Genomic DNA, 18,204 nt, shown 5'->3' with positions numbered 1-18,204 from the left:
AAGTTCCGGATTGCATCACTATTCTTTCCTTCGAAGGCCATCCTCTCTATAAGGTATTTAATGACCTGCGTAGCAAGTTTAGCAACAGGTTTTTGATGCCTACAATATCTACTGAGCGAATGAAGAAATACTTTGTTCCTGCTGCTGTTAGATTCCTTAACATTAACGTACATCGCTAGCTTGGTTTTGGGAGGGTGTCATGTAATTTGTAAAGTCTGTTATTGTTATTTGTTGTGTATTTGTATGTGTGTTATATGTTATATGTCTTTGATTTTGTGTATTTGTATTCGCTCTGGTGGCAAAACGTGTTTCCCTTTGGGGACTAAGCAATAAACACATACCATACCATACCATACCATGGTTACATTTTGACACTCAAAGAGTTAAGTTATATAAACATGATGATTGTATTGTGTATAATGTGTATGTATGTCAGCTAGCTTATAAGCTTCATCATGTTCATGAGAGCCCCAGATAAAGTGTTCAATAGGCTATCTGAAAGCTACAATGTATCTCCAGGGCACAACATGTTATTGATTGCAACTAGTGGTGGACATAATCCACTCCACATAGGCTACTGTACACAAAAATACAAATTACAAAGTACATTTTATTTTTAATATCAATGCAGATCTATAACCTCACAATTTAAAGCATTGTACCAGGCCTACTGTGAGGTGCTGTGAGCTTGTAGATCGGCTATTTTCTCTATAGGCCTATTTGAAATAGGGCTTAAATTGTTCTTGTTCATTCAGGTTCAGTATAAATGTAGTCATCCTACGCCTGTCATGTTCAATTTGTCTGATTGGTATAAAACTAAATGTTCTATGACAATCAGAAAAATTGAAACACCTGTGTTGGTCCCCAACATGGGAGTTGTAGTAGGACTACATTTGAAACTCACAAATAGTTTTTGTACATTTGGGTCCCAAGAGCCAAAAGTAGGCTACGATAATACATATAAAAAGAAAGGAAAAAAAAGTACTATCTAAGGCTATGGACCAGAGCTATCTAAAAATGTACTTGTGTAAATGTACTTACTGTCAGTGTCGACCACTGTTGATTGCAACAAAAGAACAAAAGTAGTGTATTGAAAAGCCCTGAGGGAGGGGGGCAGCAACAAGCACAGCCTTTGTGTTATGTTTTTGTCATAATTGAACGGGGTGCAGTGTGTCTGGAGCGTCACAACCACAGGTCCCAACTCCCAACAGACACCACGCCCCGACGCGCTTTTCATCCTCCTATCTAGGACAGCACAGCACACCATTGACCGTGCTCAAAACACTCAAAAGGTCCAACTAGGTCGCTATGGAAACGATCGAGGGTTAATTAGGATAGGAAGGTGAAAGCACCCACGCACACCCACGCATGCACGCACATCATGCACACACTGGCACATTTGTAGTAGTAGTAGCCTACTGTATCATCTGTATGTCTGTGTTTACCTTAGTTCTAATTCTGAACATTATACATCGGCATGGTAATTAATTAGGGTCGCATACGCTTGGCCGATGGCAGCTTTGCGATCTTTTGTTATAATTAAATTGAATTACGGTATACAACAACAATCATATGCACTGCAGTAACAAACAGATTCCAGCATATGGATTACAGCAGTCATTCTCGCGATTTTGTATATTGTACAACAGCGACATCATGCGTGCAGACGTCGAGGAGCAGCGTTATGTGTAGACCAGAGCATTCTATCCCATAGCCTCGAGTGACGGTCGGGCTGCGATTGGCTAGCTCGTTGTCTGACAACCGTTGACTGACTCCAAGCAGTTGGCCTGACAACAAATCGACCAATCACACCGTGGTCGTCCTCCAAGCCTATGGGATATAGACTTTACCGGACGTGCGTATGCTGCGTATTGTGCGTAATTTCCTGCATATGACTTTCCCCGGGAACTGGCGTCAAGGCGATTTGGCGCGGAATGCTCCGTTGTTGTGTTGTTGACTTGTCTGCCGTCGTATTTACGAGACAGTGATTGAAAACAGCGAATAAAGTGTGAATAAAAGTGAAAATAAACGAATGGCTCCGGTGTCCAACCCAGAGAAAGAGATGGAGAATGCGGAGGGAGGTGAGTGAGCATCGTACAGCACTGCTGCTACTGGGGAAGCTAAAGCAGTGAATAGCATGCATTGCCATTGAGTTGCATTGACTTTATTGTGAAGGACCTCCATAACTACGAGCAGTGGTGGCAAAGGTACTCAAGTAAAAGTATCACTGCAATGTAGAAATACTCTGTTACTAGTATAAGTACGGAATTCAATACTCAATACTTGAGTAAAAGTACAGAAGTATTGGTATCAAAATGTACTTAAAACACCAAATACTATTTAGCAGAATGTCCCATTTCAGGGTGTTCAAATGTATACAATTATGGCCGACATGTATATAGGGTTGAAGTGGTTAAATGAATGTTTTGTAATAATACTATTCATACTCTACAAAGTAACTAAAGTTTTTAAAAAAAATTAGGGGAGTAAAAGAACAATATTTGGATCTGAGATGTAGTGGAGTAGAAGTAAAAGTATTGGAAATTGGAAATACTCAAGTAAAGTACAAATACCTCAAAAGTATTTTAGTACAGTACTTAAGTAAATGTACTTAGCTACTTTCCACTACTACTCAGAGACCATACAAATTGAATAAGATGGACATAAAGGGTCCATTTGGTTCCATTTAAGCTCTCAGAGTTACAGACCCGTTATGGTATGTTATTTTGACCCTTGAACCCACTTTGAGAACCACAAAAGAGAGGATAGTTTTGGCGTTGTAACAATAGCAGAGTCTTGCAGATTAAACTTTGTTGGTAGTGCCGCAGTTACTTACATCTGCACTGTTATTTGTTTAACTAACTCTTTTGATGCTTAAAACTAACTTAATGTAAGAACTGACACTCACGCTGTATGTACTACTAGGAAAGAAGGGGAGACCTAGCTGCAAGAAACTGTGTTGCTAGTTGCATCCAAGTTGCGTTAACATGAAACCGAAAGGTCCGATTGTATTTAAATGACGGTAAACTCCACAATATTGCACCTGTATGAGTAGACTGGGTTATTCTTTGTGTCAAGGCTTTGTTAAAAGACAAAAATCCACAGTTGTTGTCTTTGTCAATCTCTGTACAGCCAAGATTCTTTCCAAGTGAATCATGAGCATAGCACATGTTTCAGCATCCAAGTTGCTTGGCCAGGGAATTGTTAATTCGGTTTCGGCTTCAACCGGTTAATGGCTGCTCACAGTGCTCAGATATGCCAGCCATACAGTTTTCAGCTGTGCTCTGTTTCTAGTTTATTAAGGAAAAATAACACCCAGTGTGAAGTGAGCGGCGCCTTTGAGCCTTTCATTTAACTCAAATTCTTGTGTTGTCTAATGTCAAGGCTGTTCAACAGCGCCACTTGGTCACCCAGCGGTATTGCAGCTGCTGCATACTGCATACAGACATACCTACACACACACACACACACACACACACACTCACACACACACTGCATACAGACATACAGTACATACCTACACACACAGTCAAGCATTGGAGCGCAGCAGAGGCACCGCTCAAAAAGCTGTGCTGGCTTTAGCTGGCAGAAATCTGTCAGTTATGTCCCTATGCCATGATGTGACACATGTCCCGCCTGTTCTGGTCCCCCCAGGTGACGCTGCAGGAGGTGGTCTGGCCTCCTCCAGATCCAGGCGAGAGAAGAAGGAGAAAGTGGGAAGGAAGTCTGCACTGGAGCAGATCAGAGCAGCCAAGAAAGGGGAGAAGTTCAAATATGAGGTGAGGTCCTGTGCATGCATGAATATCTGCATGAAGCATGCATACAGAGATGCAGATATTCCTTATGTGGTGTTAAACTATGTGCTTATTCTATTGATACTGGTCTTTGTTAGGGATGCACCAATATCTTATCGGTATCGGCACCCGATGTGACTTAATTAAGTCATATTGGGATATCGCACACAACATCACAGATCCAAGTCACAGATAAAAAATAAAATAAATAATAATAATTAAAAGAAATGCAACCTTTTTCGTCGCTCCTCCACTCTTGAGACGAGACACGTGTTGCCATTGCGTTTTTCACTCAGTTGCACTGACTGCACTCTGTTATTTGAACTGAATCCTATCCTACAATTAATAAATGGCTTTAATTGAAAGGTGAAGCATTTTTTTTATACTTGCTATGTAGCCTACTGTATCGGGAAATATCCAAATGTACGTACGTATATATCGGATCGAAATTGAAAAACCTGTGTGTGTGTGTGTGTGTGTGTGTGTGTGTGTGTGTGTGTGTGTGTGTGTGTGTGTGTGTGTGTGTGTGTGTGTGTGTGTGTGTGTGTGTGTGTGTGTGTGTGTGTGTGTGTGTGTGTGTGTGTGTGTTCCAGGTGGAGGATATTAGCAGTGTCTATGAGGAGGTGGATGAGGAGCAGTACTCCAGGATGGTGCGAGACAGACAAGATGATGACTGGATCATTGATGACGGTGAGGCTTAGCTTATCGGATATCATGAGGAGGGGACCTAGCATAGATAGTTGTGCTTGAACGAAATAACAGGTATACAGTCATGAGTAATGATGAATATCTTTTGGTCCTATCAGTGATGTATGAAGAATAATGTAACAACTGTCTGTCTGTGTCTGCCTCTCTTGCTATCTCAGATGGAACGGGGTATGTGGAGGACGGAAGAGAAATCTTTGATGATGATTTGGCCGACGATGTTGTGGAAAAAGGCAAAGGTGAACAACCATGGCTGTGTTTGTCAATGTTTGTTGTCTGATTGCATACTGTAGATCAGTGGTTCTCAAACTTATCAGTCCGCGACACCCCACAATAATCCTATTTGAACTGGAGACCCCCCACCCTGACAAGCACTTTGGAATTGTCAAAGTTGAGCCATTACATTCTGTTAGACTTGGTTCCACAGATAAATATTGTAAACATAGACGGTCTACTAGCTCATAATGCCATATCGTGAGCACGTAGTGCAGAATGGCATATTTCTTCGGAGATAATATTTGACCATTTGTTATAGTATAATTTGTTCATTGCTTTTAACGCATTTAATGGTCTCATTTGTATTTTTTTATTTTTATTTTAGAGGTATTACATTTTTAAATTTAAATTACTTAAATTGTCACTTAAGAAATGTGCAGATGCACACAGCATACTCTTATACTGTATGTTGAGTGAGAAAACAATATTGCACGCTAAGAAAATCCTCTGGGGATCCTCCCACAAATTAATTTGGGGACACCTCTGACTCAGTTTAACTCATTGAATGCCCTTTTCAAGATGGCCGCCAAGTACCAGGATGCCACGTTCCTAAATTTCTAGTGCACGGATCAATTTTTAGTGCACGTATCGTGCACGCCCATGCACCATATATGCACCATATGTGTAGTACTTTTTAACAGCTTTCAAACAAAAAAATCTGCTTGGAAATCCGTTCAGGCATTCATGAGATAGAAGCCTTCAAAGTCAGACAAAACAAACACTGCCACCTTCCTAAATTTCTAGTGCACGGATCAATTTTTAGTGCACGGATCGTGCACGCCCATGCCTAGATCATGCACCATATGTGTAGTACTTTTTAACAGCTTTCAAACAAAAAAATCCGCTTGGAAATCCGTTCAGGCATTCATGAGATACAAGCCTTCAAAGTCAGACAAAACAGCCATTTTTGACATTTTGAAAGATGTGTTTGTTATAGGGCTAAACATGCAATTTCGCAATTGCGATCATGCCTAATACATTTGAGGCATTTTTAGAATTCTTTTTATAAAAAAAGAATTTTGAAAAAAAAAAAAAACTTTTTTTCTTTTTTCAAAATGGCTTCCAACTCGGGAAACTCGGGCTGTGGCACCCTGTTACTACTGTAATAACTCGGGAAACTCGGGCCTTGGCATTCAATGAGTTAAGAACCACTGTAGACGAAAAATTATCAGTGACGTTTGTGACAACATGATGGTAGGTGTATTGTATCTAAGGGGTGTAAACGTTCCTTGATATAAGTGCATTATGTTGTGTGTCTGATGTGTTAGCGGGCAAAGCAGGCGCTAAGGGAGCAGACCCTAAGAAAAACCAGAAGAAAGCTCCTGTCAACAAGCCCAACACCATCAAGAACCTCTTCATGAACAGCAATGTCAAGAAACCAGCTGAGGTGTGTGTTTGTTAGTAAATCTGAGGTTGCTTGTGTTTTGTTTTTAACTGTTTCATCCTAAACCAGGGGTCTTAAACGTTTTCAGGCCAAGGACCCCTTAGTTGAGAGAGATGAAGCAGGGACCACCACAACCTTTCATTCAATATAGTTTCATTGTTTGACAGCACAATCATCATTGTATTTTGGATTCATATCAATTTGTGTTTCCAGATATTTAACCACTTGAACCGTCAATACTTAATAAACTTCACCTTTCACTCTATACTTAGTCTGCTCTTTTTCCTCTCTACACCAAACCTCTTTGCCTAAAATAGCCGATCTAAGGCGTTGTGAGCTTGTAGATCTGCTATTTTTGTCTAAAGTTCTCGGAATATGGAAGCTAGGGTTCAAGTGGTTAATATAAAAAAATTGAAAAAAGGTTTCTATCGCACAAATATTTGGAGGACCCTGTAGTAACTCTGAGGACCCCCTAGGGGTCCCGGACCCCCTGTTGAAGACCCCTGTCCTAAACAAATGGTATTCATTCTGTCTTAACTTTGTCACATCGTCGTGTTTGAAAAAGAAAAAAGAAAAAAAAGAAGAAAAAATAGGTGATCACATACATTTTTATTTGTATTAGAATCGCTGACAAAGCTGCTGGGAGCAGAAAGCGACACAGATGGAGCTTGTGTTTTTAGTGTGTGTCTGTCTGATGATGCAATCGATTGTGTCTCTTGCAGAAAGATGTAGACCTGTCTAAAGATGACTTACTGGGAGACCTCCTACAGGACCTGCACTCTGAGGTCAGTCTTGTTCTGTCATGATGCACCACAAGACTGTCTTTATTATTTGTACTTTGACTTGTGTTGCTGTTATTGTCCTTTATGGAACTTTGTGTGGTTAATTGTTATATTTGGCTCTTCTGTGTGCAAGAACAAATTATCCTTGGGGCAATAACGTTCATTCATTTGTTATTTAAGTAATTGTAAGTGTGTTGTTAATGCTACCTCCAGCCAATCCAATGAAAAAGAGATTGTTTGATAAATACTTCACCTATTTCACACAAGTACTCATGTTCATCAAAATCCTTATGAACTGGTGTTTAGTTTATGTTCCCATCTTAAGTGTTTTTTTTTTTTTTTGTTAACCCATCCAGTTGTCAATACACCTCCCTGATTTATCTTGTGACATTATTTTTCACCCTCTCAGAAGAAGCCATCTCTTCTGACCCCTCCAGTGGTCACCCTAAAGAAAAAGAAGTCCCTCGGCTCTCCTATGAACCCGTTCTCCATCAAACCACAGGTGTTGAAGGTACCATACTTAACAGATTTGCAGAAACATTTAATGGCTGATTTGAGATCCATGAACCAAACGATCAAGAAAACCGTTGTCATTTCTGTCAACGGCAGGAATCGCCCTCAGCTGTGGCGCCAAAGCTCAAATCGTCTCGGCCGTCCCCTGCCAACCTGACACCCAGGACAGTAGCCCGCCCCCCTCCCTCTGCTCCAGTCCCTCCAGCAGAGCACAAGAAAGTCAAAGTGGAGGAACCAGACCAGGAGGAGGGTAATGGATACCTTGCTTTGTTGTACCTAAGCTAGATACTCTACATTGATTATTCACTCTTTATTTTTCTTTCTCTCTGTGATACACTCAAGGGGTGCAATAATTACACATACGCGGCCATTTAAAAATGTCTGCCAAAGGGCCAGGATGCCAAATTCACCCATAATAACAATACAAATATTAATGGACACAATTTGTTGTGGCTGACCTGTTGCTAATCCCCGCATGTGTTGTTCAGTGAACGACGGCATGGAGTTTGATGGAGTGGACTTTGACGAACCGATGGAGGTGGCGTTTGAGCAGGACGACCAGGGGGCTTCTGCTGAAGAACCTGCGAAGCCAGAGCCCACAGCAGTCCCTATAGAGCCAGTCAAAGTGAAGTCCAAACCTGAACCCCAGGATCCTGTCCTTCTGTGAGTCTTCATTCTTCATACACATTTCTCTCTTGTCCAGTGGTTCTCAAACTTGGTGGACCCCCATAACTCAGAGTGTGAAAAATGGAACCAACCTGAACCGTAAGGGTTCCATTTGAACACTCTGGGTTTCCTTTAAGGTCCCCTTTGGAACACTGAGGGTAGCCGGAGCCCCACTTTGATAACCATCGTTTTAGACTTTCTAGTTTGTCTTGGTTTTATGGGAGATTTAATGGAATAACAATCCATTATTAAAAACCCTTTCCCTCACGTCATTGAAGTTCAACTTGCTCCATAATCCAATGAGTCTTTTTAACTTTTTTGGTGCCATGATTTTTTCTCTTCAATGTCCCACGATGCCATGGTTTCCATAGACTTCCATGTAATTTATAGTGCACGGATCGTGCACGGCCATGCCTCGGGAAACTCAGGGTTGGAACCATATGTGTTATTATTATTATTATTTTGTTTTAATTGTATTTTATTCTATCTAAATTATATTGAGGAAAAACAATGCTGCTATTTGTTTCAAAAGCTTTATACCCTGTAGGCCTATATATATATAAAATGACACAATGCAACATAGCTCTGTTTGCACAATGCTGTACCCCCTCCAACTGTATATATGTTTCCCCTTTTCAACAGTTTTTATTTTATTTTTGATACTTGCTTTGGCAATGTAGTAATAAAGCTCCTTTGAATTGAAAATTGAATTGATACCCTGGCCAGGCAAGGGGGTAAGACACCTACCTCTTTTGTGTTTACTTCCTCAGCATTGAATGACTCTGTATGTAAAAGGCCATGTCACACCTATTGTTTGCTTTGTGCCAAGATGCAGGCCAGATGTAGGCCACGCTTTCGTAGCCCGGACAAAGCCAGATGTTGGAGCTTAGCTCCTTCCAGGAGCACCGCTCAAAAAGATAAATGAACCTGGGTGGGTTTAAGTTCTTCCTGGTTGCATGCCTCCTCAGGTCCAGCAGGATGGGAGGTGATTGGGGACAAGACGAGGAGGAAGGAGTCGGCATGGCTCCTGCAGAAGTGCAGGTAGACTCCAGCAAACTCCCATTGGTGGAGGGACCGGACGGAGAGCAGGTGTTCCGTTTCTATTGGTTGGATGCCTTTGAGGACCAGTACAACCAGCCAGGTGAGGGACCATTTGTCACCTGTTTAGTAGGGCTGTCCCCTACAAATTGACGCGTCGACGAGTCAGTCGAAGAGTAAGACCCCACAGCAGAGTCCTGCACAGGTCCAATTTTGACAACCGTCAATCAGCACCGCAGACCGACCCGCTACCCGCGATGATCTCAAAATCCAAACCAGACCTGCCCCGTCTGTCAAAAAACTCAACCGTCTACCCACGAAAGATTACATGCAGTAAAATAAATAGCCTACAGGCGTGCGTGCTTCCAAATGGCACGCACTCGATCTGCCCTGCACACTGTCCTCAGTGTTTGCTATGAGAACATAGGCTAACGCAGTTATACAGCCTACTACACGCAATTATTATTTATATTGGCCTACATAAACGCCAGGCCATCTGCCTTTCTTAGTTCTTTTAGATAGCCTTTTAAAGCAGCCTTGCTATGAGTACGCACTCGACGCAGCAGTGAAGAACATCCATGTTACTTTGTTTATATGCGTGCTGTGGTTGTGTTTTGTGTCCGTCCTGCTGCTCACTGTCTGCGCTACTGTGAGGGAATGACTAGGGTTGGGCACGGTACTTTGTCCCGCCATTGTCTCAAAACGAACCGATTTAAATTTTCAACCTTATATCATTGCCTACATGAACATGCAAGATATTAACCTTCATTCAGCAACGATTGACTTGTATACAGTGCTTCCCCATGATGATTTTTCGAATGGAAAAAAGTCTCAACATTTCAGAACCAAATTTTGAGTTTAGGAAGGCAGGTGCAGAAAGGTTAACCCTGTTACCTTTGTGGCCTACGTAGGTGTGGTCTACCTATTTGGGAAGGTATGGATCGAGTCGGCCAACGCGCACGTGAGCTGCTGTGTGACGGTCAGGAACATCGAGAGAACCATGTACTTTCTGCCTCGAGAATATGTGAGTAACACTTTACTGTTTCCTGTTACATGGTTGCCACTTTTAACTCTGAAAGGACAGCTCATCTGCGACTTTAGCGATGGTGAATGTAAGCCATGGGGCAATATATGATGGAAATGACAACACCACATTAGTAAAAAAAAGGTTGTTTGGACAATCTGGTCGGTGGGGATTAGGAATTTAGCTACCGGCTATCAACCTCTTTCAAAGGTTAAAACGAAAGTTACGTATGTAACTACGGTTCTATGAATCCCGAATGACCGCCAGAGGCGGTGCTTAAAGCACTGAATATATCCCTTCGCGCATGCGCATTCGAGTATGAATACCAACAAAGTCACTTGTGACCCCTGGATGACCCTACAGAGGGTATATCATCCGGGGTTATCCAATGGATCATTTCCTACAGAATCTTCTCGCGAGACCACGAGGATTCTGAGTGACCCAGTGCTCTGGCGGTCATTCGGGATTCATAGAACCGTAGTTACATACGTAACTTTCGTTCTATTTCATCCCTCCTGACCGCCAGAGGCGGTGCTTAAAGCACTGAATGACTATACCAACAAAGTCACGAGGAATCCTGATTACAAACCTCAAAGAGCAGAATCGAAGGATTCTGGGAAGAGAACCACCCCCAATGGATATGGAGTGGCAACAATCACCCAATAGAACCTGGAGAACGTGCCAATGACTGCCATGAGGCAGTGGCACCAATATCTTCCAGGGGTACTACTCTCAGGTAGCCCATGATGTGGGGGCACTATCATTAGAGTGGCACCCTATACCAGATGGCAGGGGACGATTACTCGCCTTGTAGGTGTGGCTGATGGCACCCACAATTAAAAATGGGGCAGGCGCTGTATGGGGAGCGCAATATCTGGGCCATCATAGCCACGGAAGAGCTGTTCTGGCTGCCGAAAGCATGTGGCAGGGCTAACATAAGCTCTATGGGCCCACACTGGGCACAACAGTTCCAGCTTGTCCACCCACTCTCGTGGTGGAGGTTAAGCTGGGCAAGCCTTACAGGCTGGTTGAGGTGCGACTGAGACAGCACCATTAAGGAGGAACGCTGTGTTCGGCCACATAGCGACACCTCAGCCGTCTGAGTTCTACTTCAGACAAGAGTCACTGACAGGCAGGGCGTGTAGCTCACTGACACGTCTGTTGAGGTAATGGGCAGGATGAATGCCTTCTCACATGCCACCAACCTAGACTGCCTGTGTCAAGGGCTTGAAAGGGAGGCCCGCAAAGGGTGTCCGTACCATGGGAAGATCCCATGATGGAAGTTCTCAAGGCTCTTGAAGGATAAAACCTCAGAGCCCCCTCCGGGAAAAGGGACACTTGACTATTGTTCCCCACTATGGCTGTGCCATTGTCGATTTCTACCATGTCTACATGATCTTGCTGCTATGCAAAATTTTTGAGTAGACGAAGAGTGGCCCCAGTCTAGGAGGGACTGGTGAAACTCCAGAAAAGTAGGCACAGAGCAACGCACTGGGTTATCACTCTGACCCATACACCAGTTGGAAACAGCTCCATCTGTTATCCTACTGTAACCTGGTGGATGGCCCCGGCCCTCTATCATTCAGGACGGTATGCCTGCCTGGATCCGCACAGCTACCCGCAGCGGTTCAGTTTAAGGGCTTGAGAATTGGGATGCCAGACCCGACCTCCAAGGTCGAGAGGAGACCTCTCCTGTCCCGGAGGTGCTATGGCTGTGACTTAGTCTGTGCAGCCAGGTAAACAGCCAGAAGGGAGCCACCAGTCGAATGGTGTGACCCTCCTGAAGAACTCTTAAGCACTGGTCGTATCAGTGGAAGCAGTAGAATGCATGTGCAGTGCCTCTGGGCATGTGCACATTTCAAAGGAAGGCGCCCTTTGGGCGGCAACCTACTTGGGGCTTTTGAGGTGATTCTACTCACCCGGTAGATACATTGCCCGCTAATCGGGCAGGGGACTGCCCCAAGTCATGAGGTCCATGGATGCCTGCAGCAGCCGTGCAGACCTGGTTCCGCCCCGGTTTACCCCAATACACGGTCAAGGTGTTACGTGACCGCAAGAGAATGTGCTCGCCTCTCAGGCACGGCAGAAGGCACAGTAGAGCCAAATGCACCACCTGGTGCTGGCTGTTATAGTAGTGGTATTTAAGGCCACAGGCTGCCAGATACCTTGTGAACACCCTCTGGGAGAGGGAGAACCCGAAAGGAAGCATCCTGAGCTTCCAGTGGTGGCCTTGATAGGCATAGCACAGAAACTGCCAGTGTTGACAGGCAGCGGAAACTGTGGGTATCAGTTTGCAGATCATCTGCTGTGGTCAACATATAAGATGACATGACCTTAATATACCTCTTGGGTCCCCCAGACTCAAGGAAGTATGTCGATTAGAACTAGCCTAGCACAGCGAAACAATCCACCCATGTTAAAACAAGGTGGGAAAGCTATACTATACTGCAGTTAGCTGCATTAGTATATAGTCTGGCCAAACCAGCCTAGATTAGAACCTCCTTGTCTGACAGAGGGTCTACAGCCTCAATGGCACCCTTCGTCAGGAGGACGGATAGCTCCCGGTCCAATGTTAGGATTTTTGCCGGGTCACTGACTGCCTTCTTTTGACCCAGCCAGATGTGGGGGGCCGGTGTCGGAACTGATGCTTATATCAGGCGTTTGAGGTGGCAACCACCAACACGTCTAAGGTGTAAGCAGCCCAGTATCTGAGCTGCAGATGGGAAAAGTATCACAGCTGGCCCAGTAGCCTCAGCTGCCGCCTGGTCTACCTAGCCTGCATGATTCGCTTCAGTAGTTCCATCACTGCTGAACCAAACCCTTCCACTGGGAGACTACAGAGTTCTCCTAGGTGCCCCAGTCAGGCTTAACTGTTAAAGCCACACTCTGGGATGAGTTTGAACTAGGATGGGCATCATCAATCTGAGTACATGGAAATAAACCCAATGCCTCTGGTGACACGTCACTGAAGGTGATGGAGTCAGCATTCACATTGCCCTTTGCAAAGACGTTGAGAGGGCAAGCATAAGGTATGATAGGGAGTTGCCCAAGCACCTCGCATTCAAACCCCCTGCCACACAGCCCCCTCGGGGAACACAATGCGGACTGTGATGACAGGCTTGATAGCTGGCCTACAACCCAGGCGAGCACTTATTGAATCATTCATGGCTGACAGGCATGAGGAACATAAAAGGCAGTGGAGGGCGGCCTGCGCCTGGCGAGGGTGCTTGGCCTGGTTAGGTGCTGGCATTCCAGGGCTATGCGAATGATAATGCGCATGGAGCTGTACTATGTCTCAGTCAATGGCTCTGAGCTGAGGAGTGGGAGCTCGGCTCTAAGGCCCATGCATCTTCCTTATATTCATGGAAGTGTGTAGCTCAAGCTGCAAGGAAGATCACATCATCCTCTGGAGTCAGCTGTGGCATTGGAGGAGTAGGCACTTAAACATCCTCCAAAGGTAAACGGTTGGCGGGCAATGGCCCTCATGTAAGCCAACTCAGCAAATAGCCAATCCAACATGGATGAAGTCAGACCTTTTCTTCCTGGTACACAGGGCAGAGGTCATGGCCGGCATCCGGCTGGAGAGGAGCCTCACACGAGGTGCAAAAGTGGGAGATCTCCATTGTGGTGGCACCGGTTTCTCTGCACCGGCCAACACACACCAGTCCCAACTAGCCCAGAGCGCGGACGCCACTGGTTGCTAGACAATATTGACCATATGCTGGAGGGATGGAGCGTGTACGCTGCATATACCAGCAAAGGCCATAATTTGAGCAGGATAGACAACTCTTCCGCTTACCAGAGCGCGAACGTCACTGTTAGCTGGAACGTCGACATTAGCTAGACTGTAGAACCTGTATGGTGGGGGGAGGAGCGCGTACGCTACCTGTACCACCAGCAGATGCCCACTCATAAACAACCGGCTTGTAGTAGCCGTTAATCAAAGTCTGCTACCATACATCTTTCTTTCAATGCTTTAAATGCTTATTGTTGCACTGCTTGAGATTTACAAGTTAAGTGCATTATAAAACCAGAGCGTGAAAGCTGCTCTTAACTGGACTGTGGAACATGTATACTGAGTGTAGAGGGAGCGCATACGCTGCCTGCACCAGCAGAGGCTGTTAGTTGGTCTGTGGACCACTTGCTGGGGGGAAGGAGCGCTTACGCTGCCCGCACCAGCAGAGGCTGTCGTTGCATATAAAATGTCTCAACAAAGATTATAAATATATATTACTTTAATGAAAAAAAGACTACTGGTAGCTAGCTACACAGTAGATTAGCTGCAGTAGAGGCCATAAACTGGGGGGAAGGAGCGCTTACGCTGCCTGCACCAGCAGAGGCTGTCGTTGCATATAAAATGTCTCAAATATTATAAATATATTACTTTAATGAAACAGACTACTGATAGCTAGCTACACAGTAGATTAGCTGCAGTAGAGGCCATAAGCTGGGGGGGAGCGCTCACGCTGCCTGCACCAGCAGAGGCCGTCATTGCCGAAAATTGTATGCCAACCAAAAAGTTATATAAAAAATATAAAATATAAAGTTAGGCTATGGAGTACCAGTAGCTAGCTACCAAGTAGGCTAGCTGCAGCAGATGCCGTAAGCTGGGGGGAGGGGGCGCTCACGCCACCTGCACCAGCAAAAGTTTTAATTACAGTATTTAGTCGGCTCTTCAGATAATCAGGACTGTTAACTGGAATACCGCCGTGCTGTTAGTTGGAGCCTGTTCGGTGTGAGAGGAGGAGCGTGTACGCTACCTGTACCACCAACAGAAGCTAACTAATAAACAACCAGCTTACAACCTTCAATAAAGGTTTGGATGCTGCCATTTATGTAGCAGTGTGAGATGCTTCTTATGCCAATGTTTATTGTAGCACTTTGAAATCTATCCAAATGTAAAGTTGTTTACTATGCAACTTACAAACAACAAGTTTATCACCCTCAATAAAGGTTTGGATGCTGCCATTTATGTAGCAGTGAGATGCTAATATGCCAATGTTTATTGTAGCACTTTGAAATCTATCCAAATGTAAAGTTGTTTACTATGCAACTTACAAACAACCAGCTTATCATCACCCTCAATAAAGGTTTGGATGCTGCCATTTATGCAGCAGCATGAAATGCTTCCTTTGAAAGCTATCCAACGTAAAGTTGGTTTATTATTATAAGAAAACGGCAAGTGAACACAGCTTAATATTGACAATTGTCAATTCTTGTTATGCTTGCATTTACCAGGCAGTAAACGCTAATCAAGTAGCAAACTAACAGCACTACATCCAAACACGCTAGTCGTAGTAGTCTGAGTTACAGATCCATGCTGGGATGAGAGAGCGTTATGCAATCTACACCAGCCCAAAAGTTTAATATAAAGTTTTGGAAATTAAGCTACGAACGAACTACTGGTAACACCACCAGTAATGGGCACCTGCTGTGTGAAGGCGCGCACGCTGCCCGTATCAGCACTCAGCAGTGACTGATAAACAAAACAAGCTATACAATATAGTTAAGAGTTTGAGCTACTTGTAGCTCCACTTTACCAAGTACAAACTATCGGTAGCTACGATCAATCAATCGTCAATAGAGACCATTTTGCTGAGGGAGGTCGCTGCCTGCCCTGTACGCAATATTTCTATCGTAGGAGACGGTGCTGTACCAGCTGGCTAATATGTTTACGAAAGCTTGAAGCAAGCTTGAACGCTGCCAAAAGCTATTAGACAATGTCTACCAAAAAAGCATAAGTAGGCCGTCATGCTGCGAGCAGGAACGGCATGTGATCTAACCAGAAAGTGAAACAAAAAAGAAAGAAACAACTCGCTAAAACAGCGTGTTTCAACAACAAGGAAAGTAATAATAGTATGTATCCTTGATAATGGTAGAAACGGAGCGCAAACGGTCCGTTCACAGCAAACGAGAATCTCGTATTGGAGGGAGGCAGCGCCAGCAGCCTTTCGCAACAGTTTATTCTCTTATACAAACAAACACAATGTAACTTTAACCTCATCGTAGTGCGGAACTTACCGCTAACAACAGTAACCTACCTCTTGTCCGGAGAGTTAAGACCCTCGTCAAGATCGGACGCTTTCGCGTCCACGTGAAATAAACTCCGCTTGTAGAGGAGATAAAGTCGCAGTTCCTGGAGGGCGAACTCTCGCTACCCCGACCAAAACGGCCACGGAACTACTAGCGACTTCAATAATAAGGTAGGTTGCATAATAATGCATCGTATACTGATGCATATTGTAGCTCAATGCAGAGCTTGCAAACGAAACTCGGCGCGCGAGAAGAAAAAAGGAAATGATCCATTGGATAACCCCGGATGATATACCCTCTGTAGGGTCATCCAGGGGTCACAAGTGACTTTGTTGGTATTCATACTCGAATGCGCATGCGCGAAGGGATATATTCAGTGCTTTAAGCACCGCCTCTGGCGGTCAGGAGGGATGAAATAGAACTGTGAGCCAAGCATTGCATTACAAACAATCTGAGCAATAAAAAATATGCCATTTAACCACTTGCATACTTCATTTACTGGGGTCCCCCAGGGTCTATACTTGGTAACCTCATGTTTTCCTCCCACTGCACTCTCATTGGTTCCTTGTGTTATTGTCTCACAGAAAGTGAACCCCAAGACAGGAGAAGTGTCTGACACGCCAGTGGGAATGATGGATGTCTATCAGGAATTCAACGAGCTCTCTGAGAAGTTCAAGATCATGAAGTTCAAGTCTAAGGTCTCCATGTCATCTAATCTGTCATTTTATTACATAGTAGTAGCAGACGTGTTTTACCATTGTTCACTTGTTTGTGTCTCTCTCTCTGTAGAAAGTGGAAAAGAACTATGCCTTTGAAATCCCTGATGTGCCCACTCAATGCGAGTACTTAGAAGTCAGATATTCTGTGAGTACACGCAGTTTCTTCAATCTGCCCAAAGTACAGAATCAGAATAAGCGACGTATAATCATTACGGAATGCATTTGTTCATTCATTGCAGGCAGAGTGCCCTGCGCTGCCCTCCGACCTGAAGGGGGCGACCTTTTCCCATGTGTTTGGGACCAACACTACCAGTCTGGAGCACTTCCTTCTCAGCAGGAAGATCAAAGGACCCTGCTGGCTCCACATCAAAACGCCACGTAAGAACTACCAGGCTTATTCTGCCATCTTGACACTGGTCCATGTAAACAAAACGACAGATGTGGATTAAGCACCGGATTATGTTAAAACGTCATAGACCAGGGGTCTTCAACGTTTTCAAGCCAAGTATCCCTTAGTTGGGAGATGAAGCAGGGACCCCCAAATCTGTTCATAGATTCTGTATAGTGTCATTGTTTGACAGCACAATCGTGAATCATCAGTGTATTTTCGATTCATGTCAATTTGTGTTTTCAGGTATTTAACCACTTGAACCATCGATACTTACTCAACTTGACCTTTCACTCTGTACTTAGTCTGCTCTTTTTCCCTTCTACACCAAAGCTCTTGGCCGAAAATAGCCGATCTACAAGCTCACGCCTCGTGCTGCGAGGCGTTGTGAGTGGCTAAAGTTCTCAGAATATGGACGCTAGGGTTCAAGTGGTTAATATAAAATAAAAATAAATAAAAAAAACTTTCTATCACTCAAAGATTTGGAGGACCCCCTGTAGTAACTCTGAGGATTCCCTAGGGGTCACAGACCCCCTGTTGAAGACCCATGTCATAGACTATATGATAACCATGATCTTGACCCCCTTTAACCCATTTATGCCTAAAATTAGTGGATGCTTTAACTATTAAAAAATAGCAGATATACAAGCTCACAGCGCGGCACCGAGTGCCGCGCTGCGAGCTTGTAGATCTGCTATTTTTGAAAAAGTCGTGAAAATGTGTGCAAATCTTTGAATAAATGTATTTTCAAAGCGAACGTTTGTAACTCAAATTTTGCTTCTGGGTGGTCCCTGGAACTAGATATTTTGAAATGGTGGTCCGTGGCCAAATAAATATCATTTTGGGGGTCCTTCACATGAAAAGGTTTGAGCACCACTGACA

General features: G+C 44.2%; 1 protein-coding gene across 1 annotated transcript in view; it reads left to right on the top strand.

The window, feature by feature from the left end:
* Positions 1 to 1,971: 1,971 nt before the first annotated feature.
* pola1 (polymerase (DNA directed), alpha 1) overlaps positions 1,972 to 18,204 on the top strand; it is a 121,245-nt gene continuing 105,012 nt past the window's right edge. Inside the window, exons 1-14 of the mRNA XM_080751720.1 lie at positions 1,972 to 2,081; positions 3,655 to 3,779; positions 4,388 to 4,484; positions 4,661 to 4,738; positions 6,044 to 6,162; positions 6,882 to 6,944; positions 7,351 to 7,452; positions 7,551 to 7,704; positions 7,943 to 8,117; positions 9,089 to 9,261; positions 10,070 to 10,182; positions 16,800 to 16,913; positions 17,005 to 17,079; positions 17,174 to 17,312. Of these exons, the coding sequence (XP_080607846.1) occupies positions 2,033 to 2,081; positions 3,655 to 3,779; positions 4,388 to 4,484; positions 4,661 to 4,738; positions 6,044 to 6,162; positions 6,882 to 6,944; positions 7,351 to 7,452; positions 7,551 to 7,704; positions 7,943 to 8,117; positions 9,089 to 9,261; positions 10,070 to 10,182; positions 16,800 to 16,913; positions 17,005 to 17,079; positions 17,174 to 17,312 (1,576 nt within the window). The 5' untranslated portion in view covers positions 1,972 to 2,032. The remainder of the gene's footprint in view (positions 2,082 to 3,654; positions 3,780 to 4,387; positions 4,485 to 4,660; positions 4,739 to 6,043; positions 6,163 to 6,881; positions 6,945 to 7,350; positions 7,453 to 7,550; positions 7,705 to 7,942; positions 8,118 to 9,088; positions 9,262 to 10,069; positions 10,183 to 16,799; positions 16,914 to 17,004; positions 17,080 to 17,173; positions 17,313 to 18,204) is intronic.

This window comes from Nannobrachium achirus (genome assembly GCF_963921795.1).
Source record: "Nannobrachium achirus genome assembly, chromosome: 21".
Taxonomy (NCBI): Eukaryota; Metazoa; Chordata; class Actinopteri; order Myctophiformes; family Myctophidae; genus Nannobrachium; species Nannobrachium achirus.
Note: the sequence above shows the minus strand (reverse complement) of the source record. Positions and strands in the feature narration are given on the sequence as shown.